The sequence below is a fragment of the Gossypium arboreum genome, chromosome 5 (genome assembly GCF_025698485.1).
Source record: "Gossypium arboreum isolate Shixiya-1 chromosome 5, ASM2569848v2, whole genome shotgun sequence".
NCBI classification, from domain to species: domain Eukaryota; kingdom Viridiplantae; phylum Streptophyta; class Magnoliopsida; order Malvales; family Malvaceae; genus Gossypium; species Gossypium arboreum.
In genome coordinates this window covers 15,184,545-15,208,937 of record NC_069074.1, presented here as the reverse complement: position 1 = coordinate 15,208,937, position 24,393 = coordinate 15,184,545, and the positions used below count along the sequence as shown (strand labels likewise).

General features: G+C 33.3%; 4 protein-coding genes across 10 annotated transcripts; 3 read left to right on the top strand and 1 right to left on the bottom strand.

The window, feature by feature from the left end:
- The first annotated feature begins 726 nt into the window (after window positions 1–726).
- LOC108453855 (phosphatidate cytidylyltransferase 1-like) lies at window positions 727–6,420 on the top strand. 6 transcript variants are annotated; one of them, XM_017752204.2, is made up of 13 exons: window positions 845–1,039; window positions 1,274–1,374; window positions 2,295–2,485; window positions 2,638–2,891; window positions 3,012–3,163; window positions 3,429–3,570; window positions 3,814–3,970; window positions 4,637–4,684; window positions 4,778–4,864; window positions 5,340–5,468; window positions 5,572–5,628; window positions 5,828–5,911; window positions 6,016–6,420. In XM_017752204.2, the coding sequence occupies exons 3-13, from the start codon at window positions 2,411–2,413 to the stop codon at window positions 6,100–6,102; spliced, it is 1,272 nt and encodes a 423-aa protein (XP_017607693.1). In that variant the 5' UTR covers window positions 845–1,039; window positions 1,274–1,374; window positions 2,295–2,410; the 3' UTR covers window positions 6,103–6,420. The 6 variants fall into 6 exon arrangements, with proteins under 6 accessions (XP_052884690.1, XP_017607692.1, XP_017607693.1 ...); XM_053028729.1 differs by having other exon boundaries at window positions 1,125–1,374; XM_053028730.1 differs by lacking the exons at window positions 845–1,039; window positions 1,274–1,374 and adding an exon at window positions 727–832.
- Window positions 6,421–7,957: 1,537 nt separating this feature from the next.
- LOC108450987 (probable transcription repressor OFP9) lies at window positions 7,958–8,936 on the top strand. Its single transcript, XM_017748738.2, has one exon. The coding sequence runs from the start codon at window positions 8,141–8,143 to the stop codon at window positions 8,612–8,614; it is 474 nt and encodes a 157-aa protein (XP_017604227.1). The 5' UTR covers window positions 7,958–8,140; the 3' UTR covers window positions 8,615–8,936.
- A 2,286-nt stretch (window positions 8,937–11,222) lies between these two features.
- On the bottom strand, window positions 11,223–13,379 carry LOC108449933 (plastid-lipid-associated protein, chloroplastic). The gene is made up of 3 exons (XM_017747323.2): window positions 12,392–13,379; window positions 12,016–12,211; window positions 11,223–11,776 (listed from the first exon to the last, which is right to left on the bottom strand). The coding sequence occupies exons 1-3, from the start codon at window positions 12,862–12,864 to the stop codon at window positions 11,465–11,467; spliced, it is 981 nt and encodes a 326-aa protein (XP_017602812.1). The 5' UTR covers window positions 12,865–13,379; the 3' UTR covers window positions 11,223–11,464.
- A 2,682-nt stretch (window positions 13,380–16,061) lies between these two features.
- Window positions 16,062–17,593, top strand: LOC108452406 (uncharacterized). Of its 2 annotated transcripts, XM_053028926.1 has the most exons (3): window positions 16,062–16,399; window positions 16,474–16,555; window positions 16,731–17,593. In XM_053028926.1, the coding sequence occupies exons 2-3, from the start codon at window positions 16,547–16,549 to the stop codon at window positions 17,322–17,324; spliced, it is 603 nt and encodes a 200-aa protein (XP_052884886.1). In that variant the 5' UTR covers window positions 16,062–16,399; window positions 16,474–16,546; the 3' UTR covers window positions 17,325–17,593. The 2 variants fall into 2 exon arrangements, with proteins under 2 accessions (XP_052884886.1, XP_017605677.1); XM_017750188.2 differs by having other exon boundaries at window positions 16,062–16,551.
- Window positions 17,594–24,393: the final 6,800 nt, after the last annotated feature.

Below are 24,393 nucleotides of genomic sequence, written 5' to 3'. Positions count from 1 at the left end.
GAGGCATTTAGATATGTGCTTGTTCTGCTTCTTTCACATTTTATTCAGGTACCAATACCATAGGTTTCCCACCCATAAAAGAAAAGGCATAAAGCAGGGTTTGCTATTTGCTTAATGTCAACTTTGAAATATACTTGGAAAAAGAAACGAATAAATCAGGGATATATAGGGAAATAAAGTGAGACAGATTGTACCAGCATTTTCCATGTGAGCTTTGCTTTAGCTATGCTTTTTAATCAAAATATCATTTCACATATAAAAGTCCTTTGGTTTGTGTCCATTAATCATCCAGCCAGCCATTATATTGAGGAACATAAATTGTCAAAATCGGTCGACTGTTATGGATGACTGTCATTTTGCCAAATTTGATCAATTGATGGGGGTTATATTTAAGAAAAAATTGGGGCCAGGGATGAAAGGACAAACTCTAAGCAATTACCCTGTTCCTCTTTCAATATCATAAAAATGAAAAAGTGTACCCAAATTTGAAATTTATTCATTTATTTTAATCTATCATTATTTGATACTTTATTTTTAAATATCATCACTTAGTTTAAACAATTGAAATTATTAAATATTACAAATAAAATATTGGTGTTTTTAATAAAGAATTTATGTCAACATAGTTAAGAAAATTAGCTTTATGGATTAATTAATTATGTTATAAAATAGATGATTAAATTTTAAATTTAATTATAGTGACTAGTGAGGGACCAAAACCCAAATAAAAAGAGTGTTCAGATAATAATTTACAAAAGTATCGGGGTGAAAGTGAAAACTGTGCAACAAGTTTCTACATGTGACCAGAAGTATTTTGTTCTCCTGGAAAAGGGTAAATAAACCAAAAATTTCAATCAGCTGTGTTTATAGCATTTCCTTCGAGTAGGAAAATTATTTTTCAAATATTATTATTTTTATTTTACAACACAATTTACGCTTGGCCTTCTCAACCTTTTCTTTTATTTTTCTCTCTGTCACTCTTTCGCTTGCTCTCATTTGGTGGGTTTCCAAGTTTACTGCAACTGAAAGCTAAACCAAGGTTTCTAACTCTCTTTTGCTCTCAAACTGCTTTAATGTTTGCAGCTTTAAATTTATCGCTGATTTTTTCCCTGTTGATCCATTAGGTTCAAGAAATTGAGCTTTTTTCTGCTTCAGATTTGATTTTGTGTGGTTATTTTCCTTCTTTACCATGTCAAATTTTAAGTTTGATTGGTTTACTTTGATGGGTTTGTGTTATTGGATTAATTTTTATGGATTTCTGTATTTTAATTAGCTTAAGAGTTCCGAGTAGAGTTCTATTTCTTAAAGGTTGCTGTTGCTGGTGGAAACTGGAACTCGAAATTTTAAATCTTGGACATGAAAAGACGAATAGGAGTAAGTATATGTGTGCTATAATTGGTCAACTTCTTTCTTGGTTTAGCAATCATTTTATATCTGACATATAATTTCTCTTTTCAATATTCGATATGTAGATTAGGTTGTCGTTCAGTAAAGTTCACTTCATGATTTGTGCCTAATTTTTTATTTTGAGTTTGAACCTTTAAGTTTTCAATACTGCCTAACCAGAAGAAGGAATAACGATGTGGTCTTGTCAAGTATACCTACTCTGCACTTTCTTTGGTGCTCTCATCTTGTTGGAATATCACTATTTGTCTAAAAAATGTCTGAAGCATCTGATTCCAAAATCTTTTTTGAATAAGAGATGCTTTTTGGTGTTTTTTGTTCTTTCTCTTGGGGTGGTGGGGGGCAGGGTGGCAACAAGGTATCTTTTTTCGGTGAGAATTTTCGGTCGGGGTGCTGGTATTTTCTACTGGATTAAACATAATTGCCCTGTGAGAACAACTTCAGTATGAGGTTCTATAAGGTAATAAAAAGCCCAATTATTTGGATAGTGAAAGAATACATGAAACCGTAATATACATGGTTTTTTTCTGGATGGAATTTTCATAGCTTTTTGAGCTGGCATATATTGGAAAAAAAGGTTCTTTTCTGGCTGTGCTATGTCTATTTATTAGTTTATGGTCAGTCATTGTGAAAGTGAGTCATGGATTTAACATGTTTCAAAAAAAAAAGAACAGGTTGGGCTGGTTATCAAGACTGAACCTTTTGTTGCATGCATATTTATGAGATTTTGATGTGCTGATTTCTTTCTACATGCGTCTCTACACCTAGCTGATTATAACTTCCCTGAGAAAATTTTGTCACCATTTTGGTTGCCTAGATCTTTATCCTTTTATTACTGTAACGCATCTTCTACCTAAGTTGCTTAATAGAATTGTGCATGCTTCTTTCAGTGAGTCCCAGTTACTTCTCTTTTAGAGTTTGATTGAATAGCAGGACAGCAATTTCCCCTGCACCAGGAATATATGCAAGTTTTTTCATTTGACGATCGACATTAAAGTAAAGAGCCATGCAAAAGGAGAATAATACAACTGTGCCATCAGCTACTACTCCTAGAATTCGGCACCGCAAAAGATCCAATGAGGTTGGTCACTTAAATATTAATATATTTTGTTTGGTTCCTTTTTCATGTCTATGGTCATGGTTCCTGATGTTGTTGCATTTGTACAAAATATTATCCATTCCAAGAAAGGGATTTCCCCCCCTTAACTTCTTAAAATTCAAACATTCTGTCAGGTTATTCCAGAACCTAGTAAAGCAAATGGTGGAAATTTGCTTGTTAATGACCGTAACAAATACAAATCAATGTGGATCCGAACACACTCTACTGTTTGGATGATTGGGGGTTTTGCATTAATTGTCTACATGGGTCATCTCTATATTACAGCTATGGTGGTGGTTATCCAAATATTTATGGCAAAAGAGCTTTTCAATCTTCTCAGGAAAGCACATGAAGATAGGCATCTTCCAGGGTTTAGGCTATTAAATTGGTGAGATTACTACCTTTACCTTCCATATGGTGACCAAGATTTTTCTGCCATTGGAGTTAGTATTAAATCTTACTTGCTTTCATCTGATTAGAATGGTTCTTCTTCGTTTTATGGGCACAGGCACTTCTTCTTCACCGCAATGTTTTTTGTATATGGCCGCCTTCTTAGCCAACCACTCGTCAATACTGTAACTTCGGATAAGTTTTTGTATCAGTTTGTTAGCAGCCTTATCAAGTATCATATGGCTATCTGTTACTTCTTGTACATTGCAGGTTAGTTAAGCATATAATTTGATGTTTTTGACTGAAAGCATGGAGGAATAATTATGTCAATAATTCATCAATCGATATAATGAATTTCAATTCTGACCGAAGTGGGATTCGATGCCTTCTATTTCTGTAAATATATTATTTTCTCATATGTTGTATGGTTTTCGTACTTGCTATTTTTAGTGATTGCACCTTGAATTTCCCTTTCCTGTAGCATAACATATGACCATTGGTATCTTCTATATTCTCATTTGGCTTTCGGGATCAGGTTTTATGTGGTTTATTCTTACATTGAAGAAGAAGATGTACAAGTATCAATTTGGCCAGTATGCATGGACACACATGATTCTGATCGTGGTCTTCACACAGTCGTCCTTTACTGTGGCCAATATCTTTGAAGGAATTTTTTGGTAACTTTTCTTTCTCAGACCCCCTTCCTACCTACCTACGTATTTGCAGTCGTACCAGATGTGCACATAGTATATAGATGTTAGAAAAGGAAAGTAAAAAGTCTTATTATGGTAACTTTTCTCATTAATAAAATGTAAGTTATTACCTCTTAAGATTTACGCAATTAATTGAATGCTTTTGGTACTTTGACTGTGTTCTCTCCCATTATTCTTCTTCACCCAAAAGTACTTTCCTTTTTCCAGGTTTCTTCTTCCAGCATCGCTTATTGTTATCAATGACATTTTTGCTTATATCTTTGGTTTCTTCTTTGGAAAAACCCCATTAATCAAATTGTCTCCTAAGAAAACATGGGAGGGTTTTATTGGAGCGTCTGTTACAACTATCATCTCTGCATTCGTGGTGAGCATAGTCTTTCCATATTGGTGTTAGACTTCATCTTGTTTGTGATAAGGGTATCGTTTATATTATGCGAGTTTTACATCAGTAGATTTGAAACTTATCTAGTTATAGGTGTCTGTAGAATGAAATAATCCAGGTGACTTGTAAATATTCAAGTTAATCAGGTTCTTTATGAACATATTATTGCAGTGGAAGTCTGTTCTAGCAATTTTAGCATTATTGATCCTTCTACTATTGCAGTAACCTGACATTTTCTCTATTTGTACCTCTTTTCTTTTTCTCATGCTACTAACTTGAGGATCCATAGTTGATATTATATATGTCTGGACCGGTTTAATGGATTACATTTAAATGGACATCCTTCCAAAAGATCATTTGTGAAGAACTTATAAAATGTGTTGATCTCTTTGGCATTCGTGGGAAAGTTGATCCTGAACTTGTAATCCTAAGATCTAATGCTAATGCCTTGCTTAATGTTGCTGAATCAAGTATATTAATAACACTTCCTTTTTTTAATTTTATTTGCAAATTTTCATTGTGCTTCAATAATGAGAATACATGCCTTTGGTGGAACTGGTAAAGTTGTGTTATTTTCCTGTTGTTTTATGTATAGATTTTTGTTGTAGTATGTTTTCATAAACATGTAGTGAGTTTATGCATATGCAGCTTGCAAATATCTTGGGTCGTTTCTGTTGGCTAACCTGTCCAAGGAAGGTAAATTATTGGATTTGACCTATTATTTGATCTTTCCAGAAGCATACTGATTCCTTTTCCTGAAAACTTAGTGTGAGAGGGTAATGCTTGCAGGATTTATCAACTGGTTGGCTCGAATGTGACCCAGGTCCATTGTTTAAACCAGAGAATTATATCTTACCAGGATGGATTTCTCAATGGGTGAGCTTAATTTCATTGTCTCTGGATTTATTGTCCTAATTATTCCTTTTCAGTTAGTAAGATTTGATTCTCTTGAAACAAAGGATTAGTCTTCAACTTCTCCATAAGAAATTGTCACTTTAAATTTCTGGTCTTATGGTTCAGAACTCCCTGGTTAGGGGGAAAAGACTAGATGTTCGAATTGTGATGAACGGTCAACAGGAAAGTTATCCATCTTTGGATATATTTCTTACAAATCTTTGTAAAATCTGATTGTCTTCGTCAATGCCAGTTGATGATTATCTCCTCAGCCCAAAGTGGCTGGGTTTTTTTGTGTCTTGTGGTCAAATTCTAAGGCTGTGAACTTTATTATGGATGATTATTGTTGCCAATGGATTGGATATTTTAAAAAGATAGTTTTCTCATTAAAAAATTGAAATGCTATTGTCTCTGCTACAATGCTCCATCACTTGTTATACCTTTTATTTTTTAACAGTTTCCTTGGAAAGAGATCTCCGTTTTGCCTGTTCAGTGGCATGCTTTATGCTTTGGTTTGTTTGCATCAATAATAGCACCTTTTGGGGGATTTTTCGCAAGTGGTTTTAAAAGAGCTTTTAAGATCAAGGTGTGAACTCCTTCCCTATTCTCTTTTCTGATTTTTGCATAGCTTTCTTCAAGATACTGACTCAAGTATATTATGTTAACTCCCACTTTTGATATTGGCACAGGATTTTGGTGATAGTATTCCTGGGCATGGTGGAATTACAGATAGAATGGATTGCCAGGTGAGAAAATGGAGCCTTTTTATCTTAGTTAATGTTGTGTCTTTCTATGTAAGCTAGAGATTGATATTTAGCTGTTACTGGGAAGAGGGGGTGTGGGGGGGAGCTAGAAAGGAGTGGAAGGACGGATCACAAATTCTTTTCCTAATTTACATCCTAAGTTTATATGTCCGGCTCTCACTTATTTGGTCATTTAATGTAGATGGTGATGGCGGTATTTGCATATATCTATCATCAATCATTTGTCATGCGTCAAGGCATCTCAGTTGAAATGATCCTGGACCAGGTAAATCTTACTATGCTTTTGTGCTTCTTCAGTCTCCATTACCACAAAATAAATGATACTATAAGTAAACCTATACCGATTACCGAGGATTAATTTCTATGCAGATATTGACAAACCTTACTTTCGAGGAGCAGCAAAGTCTTCTCATGAAGCTGGGACAGATCTTGCAGGAAAGACTTGAACATTCTTAAATATTCGGGCATAATTTTGTGCAAGCTACTGGAACGTATTGCTTGCACCTGGTGGTGTTAAGTTGTAACAGCAAAAGAAGGAAAAGAAAGTGATTTGTATATGGTGTTGTGTTTTATGTTTTTCCATTAAAAAATTTTAGGCAGAATAGTATTCTTTATGCGCCCAGTTTGTATAGTATATGTTAGGCCAATTAATTGTTAATTGCCTAATTGCCCGTCAGTCACTGCGTCCTGAATCGATCATTATATGTATGCTGGTTTCTTTGTTCTTCCGAATCGAAAAAAGGAATATGAATTGCTGTATGTTGTCCTCATAAATCATGCATGTCAATATAAATGTTGTACACTTTCCAGTTCTACAATAGCTCTTTAATCACACCAAGATAAACTGGAAAATGTATCAATCATTAGCTCTTTAATTGTAGAAAAATCGTAACACGTATCTGTAGGTATAGCACATAGTTTGGATGATCTACATTAGCTCTTTACTCTCACTGATGCTTATTCATCATATTTTAAGAGCAGATATGATATTGCAAAGTACTTTCGGTAATACCAGAAAACTAGAACTCTTCACCGTTTCTTGAGATGGATGGAAATGGCATGCATTGGCATAAAATGATTATAGTAATCAAACCCAAATATCACCACCAGTTTAGCTTTAGTCTCACCAAATCAAATGGAAATACCAAAAGCATGATTCTAACAACATAGGAAACAGAATGACACCTATATAACATGTTGCTCACGACAATCTAGAATCCGAAATGTCTGGAAAGTGTAAAGAATTCACTATGTCCTTGAAGACCAAAACATGCCGCTACAGTTGTGTCCTTACCTGGTGTGCCCCCTTCAACACTGAACTTTGATGCATATCCAAAATCATTAATTCATCTCTCTTGCCTGCTCCTTGATTTCTCAAAAGAACCCAAGAATGTCAGGGAACACCCTGTCATTTGATTACGCCTAAGCAGAGATGACTAGGGCTAATTACTGCTTTTAAGTTCCTTTTTAACAGATGATCATCATAGCAACATGTGCCATTTTGCGTGGTTAAACAACTTGGAATCCTTCTAAGTACCATATTAAACAATTAGTTTATTGAGACATGGTGAGAAATACAACTCCATTTTCCCTTCATAAATTTCTAGTAATGTCAGTCTTCATGATACACACAATTGAAGAAATGATTAGTGTTTTGATAGTAACTCTTACCCCATTTCTATTTTGCTTTTCTTATTCATCTTCTTGTCTCCCTCATTTCCAAACATAAGAACCCATTAAAGAGATTCCATCCAGCTATGCAAATCTTTGTCGATTTTCTCCATAATTCAACTAGGCAACCCCCGTTAAGCAATTAGAAGAATGCATTTTTTGCTCTAAAACAAGAAAAAAAAAGGTTCAATTTTAAACCCAAAAGAAGACCCAGAGTAGGAATAAAAGTAGCTAAGAACATGCTCTGTTCTTGAAAGTCGAAACAGCCTTTACTACACACTAGGACGAGTTCATGGCACTAATTCTTCTGTTCTGGTATCACAATGGATCAGGTTTATTTTCAGATCAGGGTAGTTGGCAACATTTTTCTACTAGCAGACTTGCATCATTATAGTTGCTATATGGTCCATGAGAAATAATGGCTAAATCCCAGTTTCCCATAAGGAATGTGAAGCCAACCAAAACTATTTTATGGTTGCCATTTGTCTTTAATTCTAAAGCTAGTACCCTAAACTTATAAAATAAAGGACCAATTTGACGGTTCATCATTCATGGACCCTGTTCTTTCCATTTTGATAACTATGCCGCCTAACACTACCTATAAAGGATAGTATAAAGATCAATTAGCCCACATGATGATCATAAGCTTAATTAACAAATAAAAATGTTCCCTAATAGCCTCCCAACTATCCCTAATCTTTTAGGTATTAATTGTCTCAAACTCAAGACACAATCATGCTTAACTTAACCCACTTGCCTAATGAGCATAAATGATTATTTTGGCACAAATTTTTGCTTCAAAGGTTCACGTCCATGCTAGAAGATGAAAGCCTCCAAAGAACACAAGCAGCAAGGGCTTCAACAGAGAGGATGCAAGGCATTGTGCTGCAGTTGCAGGCTTAGTGTCTCTTCTTCAGAAGAAGCAGAAAGCTCCAATTCAGATCGATACGCATCAATATCGAGTCTAGCACACGCCATGGTTCAAGAGAGATTAGACCAAATGATCAGAGAAAGGCAGGAGACAAGGCATAATGTCGAAAGAAGGCGGCAAAGAAGTAGTGAAGGGACTAAATTCATTGTTATGGTAGCCATGGAGAAGTGTTCTTACGATCCAAGAGAAGATTTTAGTAAGTCTATGGTCGAGATGATTAAGGCGAACCGGATTCAAGAGCCAAAGGACCTTCGCAACCTCTTGAATTATTATGTATCTATGAATTCAGAGGAGTATCATGGAATTATACTAGAAGTTTTCCATGAAGTTTGCACTAATTTGTTCTTATGTTGTAAACGACATTGAAAAGAAAATGTGATTCTTTTTTATATATTTTTCCTGAGAGAAATGGTCTAGTAGTCTTGAATAATTATGAGCAATGTATAATGGGCATGGATTAGTATTTACTAAGCTGGGGTTTCCAGTAACTCTGGCTAAGTAAATAAATAATTATGAGCAGTGTATAATGCAGTGTATAATGATGGATAGCGCAGCATGAAAACCTGTTGGTATCTGAGCTCTTATCTTTAAGGGATATATGAGTTGAGAGAAACATATAAGTTTTAGATATGGAAGTTGACACAAAGTTTTGTCATATTGTTCCATCAAAATTTTATGATAGTAAATATTAAGTTTGGGCTATTAGAATGACAGTCTATCTTGATACAATGGATATTTAGGAAGCAGTAGAAGAAGACTACGATATTTCGTCTTTGCTAGCAAATTCAACGATAAATCAACTGAAGGCTCACAAAGAGAAGAAGACAATGAAGTCTAAAACTAAAGCATGTCTTTTTCAAAATATTTACAAGAATCATGAATTTGGGGTCAGTAAAAAAAATTTGGGACTAGCTCAAGAAAGAATACGAGGGCAATGAAAGAACAAAAAATATGCAAATGCTCAATCTGATCAGAGAGTTTGAAATGATGAAAATGAAGATACAGAAACTATTAAAGACTATTCTGACAAGTTGGAGGGCATAGTAAACAAGGAAAGATTGTTGGGTAAGGATTTTTCCGATGATCGAATAGTGCAAAAAATTCTCGTCACTTTGTCTGAAAAATATGAGTCTAAAATTTGTTCATTAGAAGAATCTAAGGATTTTTCAAGTATATCATTAGTAGAATTAGTGAATGCATTGTAGGCTCCAGAACAAAATAAAAAGATGAGACAAGAAGCATCAGTAAAGGGTACTTTTCGAGCAAAGTTTGAAAATTCATGAGGCAAAAACAAGAAAATTAAAGATGAGACTAGCAATAGTAACAACAACGAGACATGTTTCTCCAACGAGAAAATGTGGTAGTACTGGGCACATAGAGCCGGTCTGTAAGTCTCAACAACATGAAGAGGCAAAAGCATCTATTGAGCAACAAGAAGATGAGTTCCTTTTTGTGGCGACATATTTCTCCAATGATTCTTGGTTAATCGATAGCGGCTACACAAATCACATGACCAATGACCCAACACTTTTCAAAGAACTTAATAAAACTATCATTTCCAAAATAAAAATTAGAAATGATGAGCTTATTCCAGTTAAGGGAAAAGTAACAGTGGTTATTGAAAGTTTAACAAGTTTGAAACACACAATTGATGTTCTATATGTGCCTAACATTGACCAAAATCTTCTAAGTGTTGGGCAGTTGATTGAAAAAGGATTCAAGATCATATTTGAAGATAAAAGGTAGAGATGTATTCAAAGTAAAAATGAAAGCGAAAATTTTTGCTCTAAATCTAATGGAGGAGAAGTAACAATGAAGTAATTGCTAGTTCGTGACAAAATATTTTTCTAAAATTTATAAAAAGTGCAATATTGTATTATTTGACTCTGCTAAGTTTAAAGAAGTTGAGAAGGATGACAAGTGGATTGAAGCAATGAGAGAAAAGCAACCAGAGGCATTCCAAGTAAAGAGACAAGAGGAAAAAGTCTACATGTTAAATAAGGCCTCATGTGGTCTTAAACAAACTTCTAGGGCCTGGTATTGGTGAAATAAAGTCTATCTTTTGTAAGATTGAAGATTAAATTGCAGATATATTAACCAAAGCTCTGTCAAAAGTGAAATTTAAAGTTTTAAGAAATAAATTAGGTTTTTGTAATTACTAATGCAACGAGGGGTGTTGAGCATGTTTTTTAGGAGTAAGTTTCGCAAGTTTTAGTTATTTTTTTGTTATAAAATATGAACAATACAACATATTACAGTGTGCTTTCAATATATCTTTCTTTTTCATATTTTCTGTGTTTTATATTATTGCTAAAATACCAACAAAACCTCTTCATGCTTTTGCTTTCCCTGGCATAAGAGATAACAAGCATAGACTCCTCTGTTTATATATTTCAATATTTTCTATTTATCAAATTTGATTGCAGCCTACAATCAGGTTTTATCCTTGTGTATCAGTGTATGTATGCTGACCTAATCATTTCAGACAATAAATAAAGCCTTATGCATGTATAAGGGTGTTCTTCACCAGCTGCTGTGCAGATTGATGTTGATCTTTGTGCCCTTTGTTATAACTTCCCTACTTTAACGCCTGGAGTTAAGGATACACAGAGTCGAATTGAGTTAAGACCATGCCTATGATACGTATAACCTGCCTCTCTTCGTAGGTTTTCCTCACAGATCGACATATAACAGCATACATACATGCAGAAACATCAATGATAAATTTTCAAGACTACCCAAAACATTCATCTCTCTTTGCACCAGGAAATGTACCAATTAATCTCGTATTCAAGAAGATTAATAATAAATAACTGATTAGTGAACTAAAAGTATCATAAGGTGAGATATAAAGTTTGTCCGCACATCCGTCACTTAAGGGTGTCTATTTAGCTTTCAGAAGAGGAAAATGGAAAGTGGGACGACAATGTGGTCGGTTTGCTTTGGTGCTGCTCCGGAGTGAAGGCCTGAAACATTTGGTCGAAGATACATGTATAGGCATATATATAAATGATATGTATAAATGTTTCAAGTAGTATATACCAACTCTTGCTTGCTTGAGACAGCAAGTTGGAACCAAGTGTTACAACAAATAGAGTCCATGACCATGTATTGCCCATATAAGTGTATAGTTCTTACATTCTGTCTTAATAAAAACCAAGACAACAGATAACTCTAATAAATAGCTGAGGAAGAAGAAGAACCGGAACCCAGAGTTTAGTTCAAGAGAGCGCTGCCCTCCTTGACGAGCACAAACACACTCCCAGCATCTCCCCTTGAAATCCGCAGTTCATCGTCAAGGTATGTTGTAAGCAACCATGATTCAGCATTGCTGTTTGATAATGGGATCTTCAATGGCGGTTGGCTGGAAATGGTCTTTGCAACAGATGAAGCTGTGTCTTGCACAGAGGTCAGCAAGCCCTTAATAGGAGTGAGATCAATTTTTTGTCCTAGAAATTCCACATTTTCTGGTAACACTATGGAGTCTGTCAGCTGGGGAGTTCCAATTATGCCTTCTTGAAACTTGATCTGCATAAATATTCATAAAGAAACAAGAGTAAATTTTTAAGTTACATCCAAAGTCCAGATCTTTAATTTCTTTTGCATTAAGCAAAGCATAGCAGTTTCCTCTACTGGCATAGTCATGATTAAAGAAAACTTAGATACAGCAGATAAGCTCAGTTACGTTCCAAATATTGATTGTGAAAGACAAAAACAACTTCACTATTAGTTTTAACAGAAGAAAAGTAGAGCGGTAAAGAACATACCTGCACACGTTTGGGGCTTCGAACCTCGAATTTAGCACTGGTGCTAATAGAACTTGAGGCCAATGGTCCAGCGAACTGAACAGAGTTCTGCACAGTGAGACTTTCGGCATCAATGGTCTGTGATATTTCCTCCACCTTAACTAATGGAAATTGACCCCTTGACAACAGTGGAAACAGACCCGGGAATGATGTGTACCTGAACCACAATTCAATACATCAAACATCAACATGCGTTAGATTGTCCAACACTACCTGTGCTTTTTTTATGATTTTATTTTCATAGTTTTCTTTAGTCTAAGCTACATATAAGTCTATTAACCAAAGTCCATCAACCAAAGGTTTTTTATTAGCGGCAAGGGCAAGACAAAAAACTTACTTGAGAATCCATTTGCCATTGAGAAGAGGCAAAGCCTCAGTTGGTGCTGGAGTCGGGTTCTTGGCCTCGAGCTGAGTTATAAGCTCAACAATCTCAGCTCTGGTCTCACTGCTAGCTTTCAAGCCACGATCCGTCCCATAAAACGAATCCACCAAAGCTTTCTTCAAGCTCTCTATTTCCCCCGCATCGTCAGGCTTCTTCTCTTCCGCCACGGCCACTCCAGGACTCTCGATTACAACTGGCTCCTCCTTGTCTGGGCCCCATTCATCGTCGGCGTCCGAAGCACGGATCTGGAAAACAGGCCTTGGCTGGACTGATTTCTGGGTCAAAAATTGAGATTTCTTGATCGAATTCTGAGTTGGTTTTGTAGAGTTTAGAGGCAGAACCGGAAGCTTTGAGGTAAAGTTACTGTTTTGTGGGGTTATTAAGAAGGTCTTGCATGGAAAGTTGTTCAATTGAGAAACAGTAGCCATGGGTGTCTAGGTTCCCAAGTTATAAAATTTACAGAGAATAAAACAGGGGAGATCGTTATATGCAAGTATGTCTATACAATTTCAACAGTAACCAAATTAAAAGAAAACCACGACGTAATGTCCTAAATAATTGTCAATGAGCATCTTGGGGGAGATTTTATGCTTGTCATGTCCATGTTTTTGACACGTGGAGTCTTGCAGGAAGAAGACAACAAAAAAAAAAGGGCGAGTGGTGAGGAGGGATTGTGTATCGCAATTGAATTCAGTAACTTGTGATGTGTCGGCAAATTGCAATGGCAAGTGAGCCTTATTGGCGTGAAAACCACTTCTCGAAGCTTCTAACTCTAAAATATCTCTCTCCCAACCTATTCCTTTGAATTGAAAGTTGAAACCGGTTATATGATTGGTATACTAAGACAAAATGACAGGGGATTCTAGAATTTTTCTTTTTCTTTTTTTTTTTTGAAAAAAGAAAAGTCAGAAAAAATATCTAATTATTATTGATAATAACGTTTAATAGATCTACAATTACAAAACTGAAAAAGATTTAAATGTTTGGAGAGAAAATAGAAAACGAGATTGGGTAGACAAGTCAAGTTTTCAATTAATGTTCAATCAATGGGTGTAGCATATTTAGGGTAAATCTTTGTCAGCAGAGCAGTCCTTCTGACCGAAGCAACAGACTTTATAAGGAATTTGGTGCTTCAGTTTTAGGGGCGCTTTCATAGTGTGTTGAATTTGGAAGTGATGTGAGTAGGTGGACATTCAGGGCTATAATTTGTAGCAGTGGACTTAGCATAAATGCTGATAAGGAGAGATGGGGATGATGCAATTTTGTTATCAAATCAGATTTCAATCATCTGCATAATTTTAATATCACACACTTGAATATATAATTTATGATTTCTTTTACCTACTTTGCTCTAACAGCACAAAACTATGCAGCAGTTACTACATAAGGTTTAAGAACATTTATATTACAGTTAGTTAAATGCATAGTTTGTTAATACTCCTAACCAGAGCATTCTTCTCATTCGGCATATGGATTCCCAGTGAAAAAAACCCATCTCAAATGCAAGCCCATAATTCCAACTTAGTAACTGAACAAGAACCAGTGTTTGGATTGTATCTCATTAACCATCGGCCTGAGGAGTCTCTCAAGTCAATACCCTTCAATGCTTCATCTGTATTCAATTTCTTCCAACCAAATGCATGAGCTAACCAGCCAACAAGGTACAAGCTTTACAGTTTTAACAGCCTGGTGGCTGCTCGTAATACTACTGTTGAACACTGACTTTGCCTAAGCTAGCAATGCCTTGCGCAAGAGTGTTATAGGAACCATAATGGTCTCTTCTAAACACAAGCAAATTTCTTTGATTCCATATTTTCCAGCAAAGAATACAAAAGAGTGTGTCCAATTCAAATTATCAAACATAATATTGTGAGTATTTTTGAATGTTCTCACTAACCCAATCGAGTAGTGAAGAAATAAAATTTAAAAAAAAAAACTGAAAGTTCTATCTTGAGGCGCAACTTTCCTCCATATGCTGGCTGCATGGGACAAGCTCGGGTCACGTGGAGGGTTGATTCATGGTTGTCTCCACAAATCTTGCACGGAGCATCGTCAGTGAGTTACCGTCGATTCCTTTTGACATTTGCGAGAAGCTTACCTTTAAGCACTAGCCACATAAATTGCTTAACACGATGTGGACTTTTACTCCCCCATATTAGTTGCCATAACTTATTAGGCTGCTCCCAGATTCTTGGTTAAAAATTTATAAGCATCAGTTGTTGAAAAACGTCCATTACTCAGATCAACGCCAGGTACAAATAACTAGGCCTACATTCTCACTTGGTGGGTTGATTTCCCGCTATTGCAAGAACAGCAAAATGATTCAATTTATCCTCGAATTCCAATCCTCAATGCTAGCAACCATGGTATTCATTAACACGAAGGTTCTCCTCTCCCCTTTATCCATCAGTTTGATGATCATTCAAAGGTTTCAATTCATGTATCGCTCCAAATTTTGGTTTTTAGCTCGTTGCTTATGGACCAACTGATATTTTCTCCAATCAAAGGCCATAAATTAGCTAGCTAATGAGCTCAAGTTAGGATCAGTATTCATAGAGAAGAAAATGTGTTTTTTTGAAATTTATTTTGTTACAAGAGGGGTTTATGGGTTGTGCAGCCTGTGAGTTGGATTTGGTTTAGTTTTTTAAACCTTGGATCGGCCCAACCTACTTCATTATTCCAAAAATTTATCAATTATATTGATATTTATATATTTTTGTAATTCAATTTAAATTTAAATTTGAATAAAAATATTTTATTATTTTAAAACTGTTAAATGGATCATTTAGGTGTTTTCACTCGGACAAAATTTTTTTTGAAATCAGGCTTTTCCAACCCATGAAGACCTTTGTGACCCGAGTAGTAGCAAAACTTGTCTAAAGACTCTAGACACCCTTCTTCCTTCTCCAGCTCTGCCTACTCGCAAATATAAATTTAGATGTTTACAAATGTATATTTATATGGTGAAATCTCAAATTTTCGTGGCATGGGATTATACTACTCGCAGCGTGAGGGTTTGAAAATTGCAATTGTGGGCCATATGGTGAGGTAGGAAGGAGGAATATTGGCGAGAGATAAACAGAGATGTCTTTGTGTTTGGTCTTCGGTGGCTTCCATGTCGATGGATAAATAATGCATTGCAGACTTGATGCACCAATCATTCTTTGTTTTTTATTTGACTTGACCTGTAGAGATTTGGACTATTGCATGGGGGCAAGACTTATTATTTTCAGTTCTCTTTTAAAAATTCATCAATCTCTCACACCCGGAAGAAGAGGTTTTGCAGCTCATATGAGCTCCACCTCATTGGAAACTGATAGCCTGATTGTTTATTATCTGTATATAGAGAGACAGAGAGAGTTAATTTGGACTATTTCGTTTTAATATAAATATATAATTGTCTGAGAGTGGAAGGAGTATCACTTCCATGCATTGCACAAACTCAGGGAAATTAGCTTTACTTGATAAAAATGCATGCAGAAGCAATGTTTATTTATTTATTCAAGATTTCAACTTAATTTATTCCCATGTTGTATATCTAATTAATTTTATAATTAAATCCAAGTTATCCAAAACTTAAATATTTAGAATAAGAAGGTTTTGTTTGTTTCAAAAAGCTAACAAACGAAAAGGATAGCAGAAAAGGAATTTTCATGCAAAATGAAACACTTGGCAAACGGAGACGTCGGTTGCAGCAACCCTTTGACTTGGTTTTTTGGCCGGCGAACGACAAAAACCAAAATTAGTCCAATCTGAATAATTAAACCCAACCAATTAGAAACTAATCAAATTCCAAAACTAAACACCCACCAACTCCAACAAAAGCCATTCCCCCCATAAGCAACCCTCCTCACTTCCCACTCCTCATTTCTTTCTTTCTTTCTTTCTTTCTTTCTTGCCCCATCTCCGTGTTCCTAACGGAAATTTGGAAAGCTTCATACCGTTGGCAATGAGGGAGGAGCGGTAAGCTCTAAAGTACAAACTCTGGGGAACCAGTTTTATGTAGTACCCATTTTGTTTAATTCTGTCATTTTCAGCAGTGTGAGTCAATGCCAGAGGTGGGATTCTCTTAATTGTTTGTTTTTCGAGTAATAAGCTCACGGGACTTCCATGCTGTACGTATGCCTCCTTCTTAACAATCTTCACACTCTTTTTTCCCTTTGCTTAAAACACCTTATTCTTTTTATATTCTTCTTTGTTGGCTTCCTAGTTGTTTTCTGGGTTTTCTTTGCATTTGCCGTATTCGTGTTAATTACTAAAAAAAAATATGAGTCAACTCAGTGCGTTGTTGCAGGAATCATTGCAGCGGGAGAGGGAAGCAAGAACAATCCTGAGATTTCTTAGAGAACAAATGGACGGTGTAGATAGGGAAAGGAGGAGATGGAGGAGTTTCAAGGAACGGCTAGGATTTAAAGTCATGGGTTGTTGTGGGACCGCATGGGGTTTTGGGTCAACGGAAATGAGCGTCACGGACAACGGTGTTGTTGGAGCTGAAGGACGAGTAGACCCAGGTCACAACCCGGATCTAGGTTGCATTAACCGGGCTCCCGTTTCGTCGGGCATGAATCTGGCGGAGGCTTTAGCAGCGGAGAGACATTTTCGGGCATTGCCGGCACGGGAGGGAGGTGACGTGGGGATTAGAGCGCCTGGGACTCCGATTAGGGTGTCGTTGATGAGGCTGTTGGAGGAGGAAGAAGAGGAGGGGAAAGGTGGCGCGCAGATTGGGAATGATTCAATGTGCTGCGTGTGCATGGGGAGGAAGAAAGGTGCGGCGTTTATCCCATGTGGACACACTTTTTGCAGGATGTGTTCAAGGGAACTGTGGTTGAATCGAGGGCGTTGTCCCCTCTGCAACCGTTCAATCCTCGAGATTCTTGACATTTTCTAAGTCATGGATTATCATGTTGATGGTGACTGGGTGATCACATACTGATCAACGACGATGATGATGATGGTGCTAGTGCCTCGAGATCATAAGTCATGCAAGGCTAAGGCTGACCAAGGGGGAATTTCACTTTTACTCTAGGAATGGGGCATATTATATTATATTATGTGAAGTATATTCTATTCTACTACTCCTATTTTATTACTTAAAAGTTGACTTAGAAAGTTTAAAGTTTTATTATAACTGCCTTTATTCTTTTTCTGCTTCTACTATCTCCTTCTCAATCATTTCCCCATTTTATATTTTATGTATATAACAATTACTGCTTAATTTTAATTTCCACTTCTAAAATATTTAGCAATGAAAATTTAAATTTGATTAAGTCTTAATTTAATTGACATAAATATTATTATTAATATAAAATATATGAATTGAATATATTGAAATGTATTATCTTATTATTTATAGATTAAAGAACGACTATGCCTAATTTTAAACATTATTTCACTTTTAATTAACTTAATCTTTTACCTTTGTATCATCTATTAATTTTATTTCTATCAATTGGATGAATCATTTGAATCAACAACTAAAAAAAACAAAAGTCAACATGTAGAGCCAATCAAAGCATGAAATTAATATATTAAATTTAAATTAAATTATTTTTTTATTCTCTCTTTCCTCACCCACAATCTCTCTCCTTCATCTTCATCAAACCATTCAGGATGTGTTCTCCGTTGCTTTTGGGATGAACTTTTTCTAAAAAAAAATATTTTTTTCTTAAAAGCAATGAAGAATATATATCATTGGGACAACTTTTTTAACTTTTGGGATGAGCTTTTTTAGAGATGAAAAAAACAGTAAATTTTAGTTTTTTCATCCAAAAAGCACTTTTGGCTATTATTTTACCTTTTAACCTTACTTTTGACTTAAAATGTGTTTGATGCTATTATTTTGTGTTCTCTTTCTTGGTTATTTAATATGATTTTTACAAATGTGTTAAAAGCATTAATTAAAAATAAAAATATTTTTAAAATAATATAATTGTGTCAATATCTAATTACAAATATTTAATTATTATATTTAAATATTTAAATATAGTTTATATATTCTAATTAAATTTAATAAATAATTAATATTAATTATTTAGAAATATTTAAAATTAATATTATATATTAAAATATTAATAATAAGTTATAATAAATTATTTTTTTATATTTTTACTAAAATATCATAATATTAACTAATTTGAACATTATTTAAATACATATTTGTTACTTTATAATATCATGTCTAAAATAGACATTTTACTTTTCAAAAGCACTTTTTGACAACAATATCAAACACTTAAATTTTTTTAAAGCACTTCTCAAAAATACTTGTCAAAAGTACTTTTCCATAACACTTTTCAAAAATACTTTTCAAAAGCAATGAAGAACTGACCCTCAATCTTATGCAAATGTAGAACCGATATCATTCTCCATGGAAAATACGTTTAAATCTACTATGCAAGCTGAAGTTTAAAGAAGATCTATAGATCCATTCATCACTGGTTGAGAAGATAGCCATCAAATTTTGACCAACCAAATGAAAGTTTGCATTTGCCATGATTGAATAATAATAATAATAAAAGAAAGAAAGAGTTTGGCTGAATTAGGGATTTGAGTTTGTTTTTGTTTTTGTTTGGATAAGCAGTGCTTGAGTTGAGATTTGGATATTAAATGTTGAAAGGATTTAGGGATATGAGTTTAGGAGGGAGGGATGCTGAAACAATAATCGTATGAACAAAAAATTTATTATGTTATCTATAAATTTAATTTGAAAAATAAATGGAAACTGAATTAACTTTTAAAAATTAAAAAAAAAAAGAAGTATAATTGTTTGAACGAATAATACACTCAACATAACCTAAGATAAATTTATCTTAAATTCAGGATTTATTCATTTATTATGTACATGATATAACTCAAGCGAGGGTCATATGTGGTTGACGTTAATGGTGTGATTTTTTAACTGCGGGCCGTGTCCAAAACTATCAACTCACTGTAGTTATGTGTTTCGATATGAATGCAAAGATTTGGACCTTCGATAATTGAAAATCTATAGTGCAGATTATAGGCAGAACCCACTTTAATCGGCTTCATTAACGCTCAAAAACTTGAGCCCAGTTTGCTAAAGGTAGAGATTCGCCCGAGTCAATGTGTACGTAGTATGAGCCCGTGAGGCGAGGCCAACGCCTAGCAAGTGACGAACATGAAAGTTGGTCAATAAAGCCCAGACAATAGTTTTTTAGTATGTGATCAAAGTTTCGATTCTCATTTACCTTTTCGGAAAATATTCACGATAAAGATATTAATCATAGTTACTGACAGTGAATAGCCTTTAATTATGACCAAATAAAAAATATAAATAGTATTAAACTTGTATTTTAATCTAAAGAACGGAAATTAAATTCAAAGAACGAGATTGGTGTGGTGGGCAAGTGACCGTTTCTTAACCTAATGTAATATAAGGAAGCATCAAAATTTTTGAGTTTATGGCGTAAACTTAACTCCATTGATAATTTTATTGGAAAGACTTAGCCCTCTTCTTATAATGTATTTTTTTTAAAATTACACGTACCATCATAATTGTAATTACAAAAATACATTTGAATAACTATAATCAAAATTAATTATTATAAAACATGATACGACTGAAATCATGTTACATAAACTAGAAAAATAAAGACTATACATATTTTACATAGAGTAAAACTCGAACTTAAGATATTAAAATTCTTTGGACCTCAATCTTGTTATTAAGCTAAGTACTCATTGACTATAAATTTTTTTAACTTTTATAAATGACAATTATATTTTGTATCCTCTCTTTTATTTTATGTTTCTGTTTTAATAAATTTTATCCAAGTATATATTAATTAATTTAATTTAACTATAATGTTACCATTTAGATGAATTTTAATACATTATAACATTTTTCCATTAAAATTTTCTAAATAATGGTAATTAATGAATTTTATATAAAAACAATTTAATGAATTCATCTCAAGATTCGTTAAATATAAATTTAAAATATAAAATTTTAATTGAAGTCAAATATTATTTTTATGAAAAATCAAATATATTTAATTTTTTAGCACTTAAACATGTAATTAAAATTTTATTTTGTAATTAAAATTGAAATAAATAAAAAATAAAAATAAAATAGATAAATTGTAACAGGGATATAATTATTATTTTTATTTAAAATTTACTTAATTTCAATATTTTTTATTATCAAATCTAAGGGATAAGTAGCATTCTTAAAACCATATATGAGTAGTGTATTTTACATTACATCTAATATATATTTTGTTAGAGTGGACTTGCTCGAGGCTGTTATTTATTTATCCTAACTCGGAAGTTTGTCTGATATTTTGAAATATTTGAATAAAATTATTGGTTTTAAAAATAAGTTTGGATAAAAATTAAACTTCTTTAAAATATGGACTAAATTGAAGTTTTAATATTAAAATTTAAGCTCGTTCCAACCTATTTTTAAATTTATAATATAATTTCTTTTTTATATTTTATGTATTATGTAATTTATATCATATGAAAATTAAATATACTCATTAAATTGTTTGTTCTTAGAAATCTAATAAAATATTTATGATGGTAGTAAAATAAATATATAATTATTGAATATTAAAAATATTATGGATTGAACTAAATAAATTTAGGTTAGTCATTATAAATACGAGTGGTTTAATCAAAATTTGAAGTCTATATAGAACTTGAGCAAGTATGACATTGGTACCATACATAAACTTTACTTGACCCGTTGCAGGAATACCTTTACTTTAAATTTTATTAATTTCAATAATAGGTTTTAATGTTCATTACTATAGGAGTTTTTGGGTATCCTTTTTAATTATAACATATTTTAGCATTGTTTATAGTATCAAATCAATCGTTGGACCGGTTGAATAAAAAATCAATCTTGTATTAGTCCGAAAATAAAAAGTTGGATTAATTAACTCGCGAATCGGTACAAATTAAGTGAATTGGGTTAAAAATTTACTAAACTGATAATTGAACCGCTTTTTTCTCTATTTTTTTTAATATTTTTTAAATTTTTATGAATTTTTAATAATTTATTTAGTTTTATCATGAATTGATAATTTAATGGTAGAAAATAGAGAAGCTTTCAAGTGATGCGTTCTACTAATAGTTGCGATGTTAAAAAACATCGACGGGGTGGTTGCAGTCATTATTCAGATTTTCCTTCCGTAATGCCATTATTATTTACAGTTTGATAGCTTGAACGATGGTCAATGTTACAAAAACAAAACAAAACACAACACGGCAGCTGCTCTCTTATTCTCTGTTGTAAGACGAGTTAACATTAATGAAGGAACTAAAGTCTAGTTTAAGCGCATTCAAGCTTTGATTTGCATCCGAAAAGGACTAAACATAACCCAAAAAAAAGTGAAAGAAACAAAGACCAGGGAATAATCAGATGGGTCGTTGTCTCAGGGAGGGAACATATCATCTATATATAAAACTATATATGATAACGTGAAGTAAATGCATGCCACAACATGGAAAGTGATGGCCATATATATCCACCATGGATAAGCACCACCTTACTCCCAAAACCTTATGAACACTGTTAAAAGAGGAAAAGCATATGATTCTGATGGATCCTGATCATTTCATTATTGAATGGATGCTTTCTTGTAACATGCATAGTACCAGTATGAACTGGGATAAAAAAAAAAAAAAAAACGTCAACCACTACCACAAAGGCCTCTTTTATTTGAACTCAGTGGTGGGTTCTTTCGATTTGCATCAAACACAACTTTCTTTTCTTTTCTTTTCTTTAATATTGTTGTAGCATCTGGAATTCTCTTTCGTCTTTTACGTTAAAATCACTATTGTCATCATCCCCATCCATTTGCCTAAAGAGATGCCTTATTTGAAGTTTGATCATCCATAAACCAAGCAGTTCTTGATGCGTGTTTGTATTCATTTTCAAAACTAATCCTCTTATATTTTTTATGCGCTTTAATTTGTAAGATAACCACCGTTGTCTGTGTTTAGTATTACTTGGACCAAATTAATCATATAATGGCACACTTTATGTGAGTGAAAATCTTACGTAAAAGAATATATTTATAAAACATTAATATAAAAAACAAATGGAGCTTTGGTTGTAATAGTAAGGTTGAGTTGTTAGAAATTAAAATGTTTTTAGTTCAATTCATGTAAAAGATTAAAAAATATATATCTTTATTTTTAAAAATATTATTTTTAGATTTAATGAATTGTGATATAATATATAAGATTAATATTTGATGTGATGAGTGATCCAGATGAAGATATGATATTATTCAAAATTTTAAAAGTAAATTCATTTAATTTCATTTTGGATGAGTGATTCAATGCATGTATAAATTCTAATATATAATATAATTGAAATGAGATTTCTATTTTATATAATTATTTTAATGTTTACATAATATTGTGTTATTATATATGTACGTATACTTTTTATGTGATATAAATTACATAATATCTGATAAAATAAAACATATTATAAAAGTACAAAATGGGCTAGGCTGAGTTCAGGTCTTGAATGTTAAAATTCAAGCTCGACTTATTTTTAAATAGTACTTCCTTTTTTGTCCAAACATATATTTTAGGTCTTACCCTTTTGTTTAAATTTTTTAATATTTTGGATAAAACTTTGAGCTTGAATGAATAACTTTATCCATAAATAGGTTTTCTCGAATGTGATGAAGTGAATTTAGGTTATTTAACTTTAGTAAGTGAAAGAATAAGGTAAAGCCATACAACCTTTTGGCACTGACTCGAAGCAAATAACATGTAGTGTATTTTTATGTTGTTGTATAGTATATAAACTTGTTGGGAAGGCAATACAGAAAAGGCCAAAGGGAATCTAATGGGATCCACGTTTCATTAGCCATCATCGAGTTGATAAAACATGGCATGTGCACCAAGCACCTAAAGGAATGTCTCTGGAATTCGAGAATTCTCTATGAACATCTAACCATTCATGCACTGAAAATCTACCACTGTTATGGCATATGGGGAACCAATTGGAAACTAAGATGATATTATTTATATATGTATGTGTGTGCGTGTGGGAGATAATTCCAAGTGAAGAAAACAACCTAAATTTTAGGCCCAGACATAATGAAGATAAAAAGAATGAAGGATAATATATAGTAGTGAGGAAAATTATTTGCGACAATATTCATTACAAAACATGGATATTATAATTTGATATCTGATGGCAGTGGAACACAGAAACTAGTAGGGCACGAAAATGTAAGTTCATGGAATCTAGAACTTGATCCAACACCAATATAATGGTGCTTGACGCATATACATATCAGATATACTTTTTTCCTCTTTTTTGGTATCAATATTTAGCTGACTCTATTTTTTAATTAAATAGATTAGATGTCATTAATCAAGCATAGTACCTGTTAAAGTTGCGTGACTTAAATTACTGTTAAAATAAAATGTAAGTGGCAAGATATGAGAATTTGAGAGACTGTATAAGTAGAATCCGTATAAATAAATCAATAAGGTGTTTTAACCTTATTATATTACTTCTATTTGACTTTGATTAGAATATAGTTTTATAAACTTATAAATAAACATAGTCTATATTCCTCTTATTTCCTTTGCTTGTGATTTTTTTCCGAAAAAATTTTCAGATAAAATTTATGTGTTATATTTGCTCTCTTTTTCTTGTGATTCATTATAGTTTATTAATTAAATCAATAAAGAAATTACTTCTATAAAATTTATGGATGCGTGATTTTACTTTGGCATTGATGTATGATTTTAATATTGAGCATGTATATATATAGTCCATAAATTCAGTCGTAATTTAAACAATGGACATTGAATTTGGTCATATCGATTTGTTATTAATTATACCCACTCATGACAATTTGTTTTAGGAATTATCATGGCGCTGGGTGTTGGCAGTGGGACGGTAATTAGATTTGGTTGGAAAGGGTGGTGGTGTATATTAAATATGACGTAGGTAG

Coding starts and splice junctions, on each gene's coding strand:
- LOC108449933 (XM_017747323.2), bottom strand. CDS start 12,864: ATGGCTACTGTTTCTCAATTGAACAACTTTCCATGCAAGACCTTCTTA. Junction 12,212..12,391: donor AATGGCAAATGGATTCTCAA/GTAAGTTTTTTG, acceptor ATTGTGGTTCAG/GTACACATCATTCCCGGGTC. Junction 11,777..12,015: donor GAAGCCCCAAACGTGTGCAG/GTATGTTCTTTA, acceptor ATATTTATGCAG/ATCAAGTTTCAAGAAGGCAT.
- LOC108450987 (XM_017748738.2), top strand. CDS start 8,141: ATGAAAGCCTCCAAAGAACACAAGCAGCAAGGGCTTCAACAGAGAGGA.
- LOC108453855 (XM_053028730.1), top strand. CDS start 2,411: ATGCAAAAGGAGAATAATACAACTGTGCCATCAGCTACTACTCCTAGA. Junction 2,892..3,011: donor GGGTTTAGGCTATTAAATTG/GTGAGATTACTA, acceptor TTATGGGCACAG/GCACTTCTTCTTCACCGCAA. Junction 3,571..3,813: donor ATCTTTGAAGGAATTTTTTG/GTAACTTTTCTT, acceptor TCCTTTTTCCAG/GTTTCTTCTTCCAGCATCGC.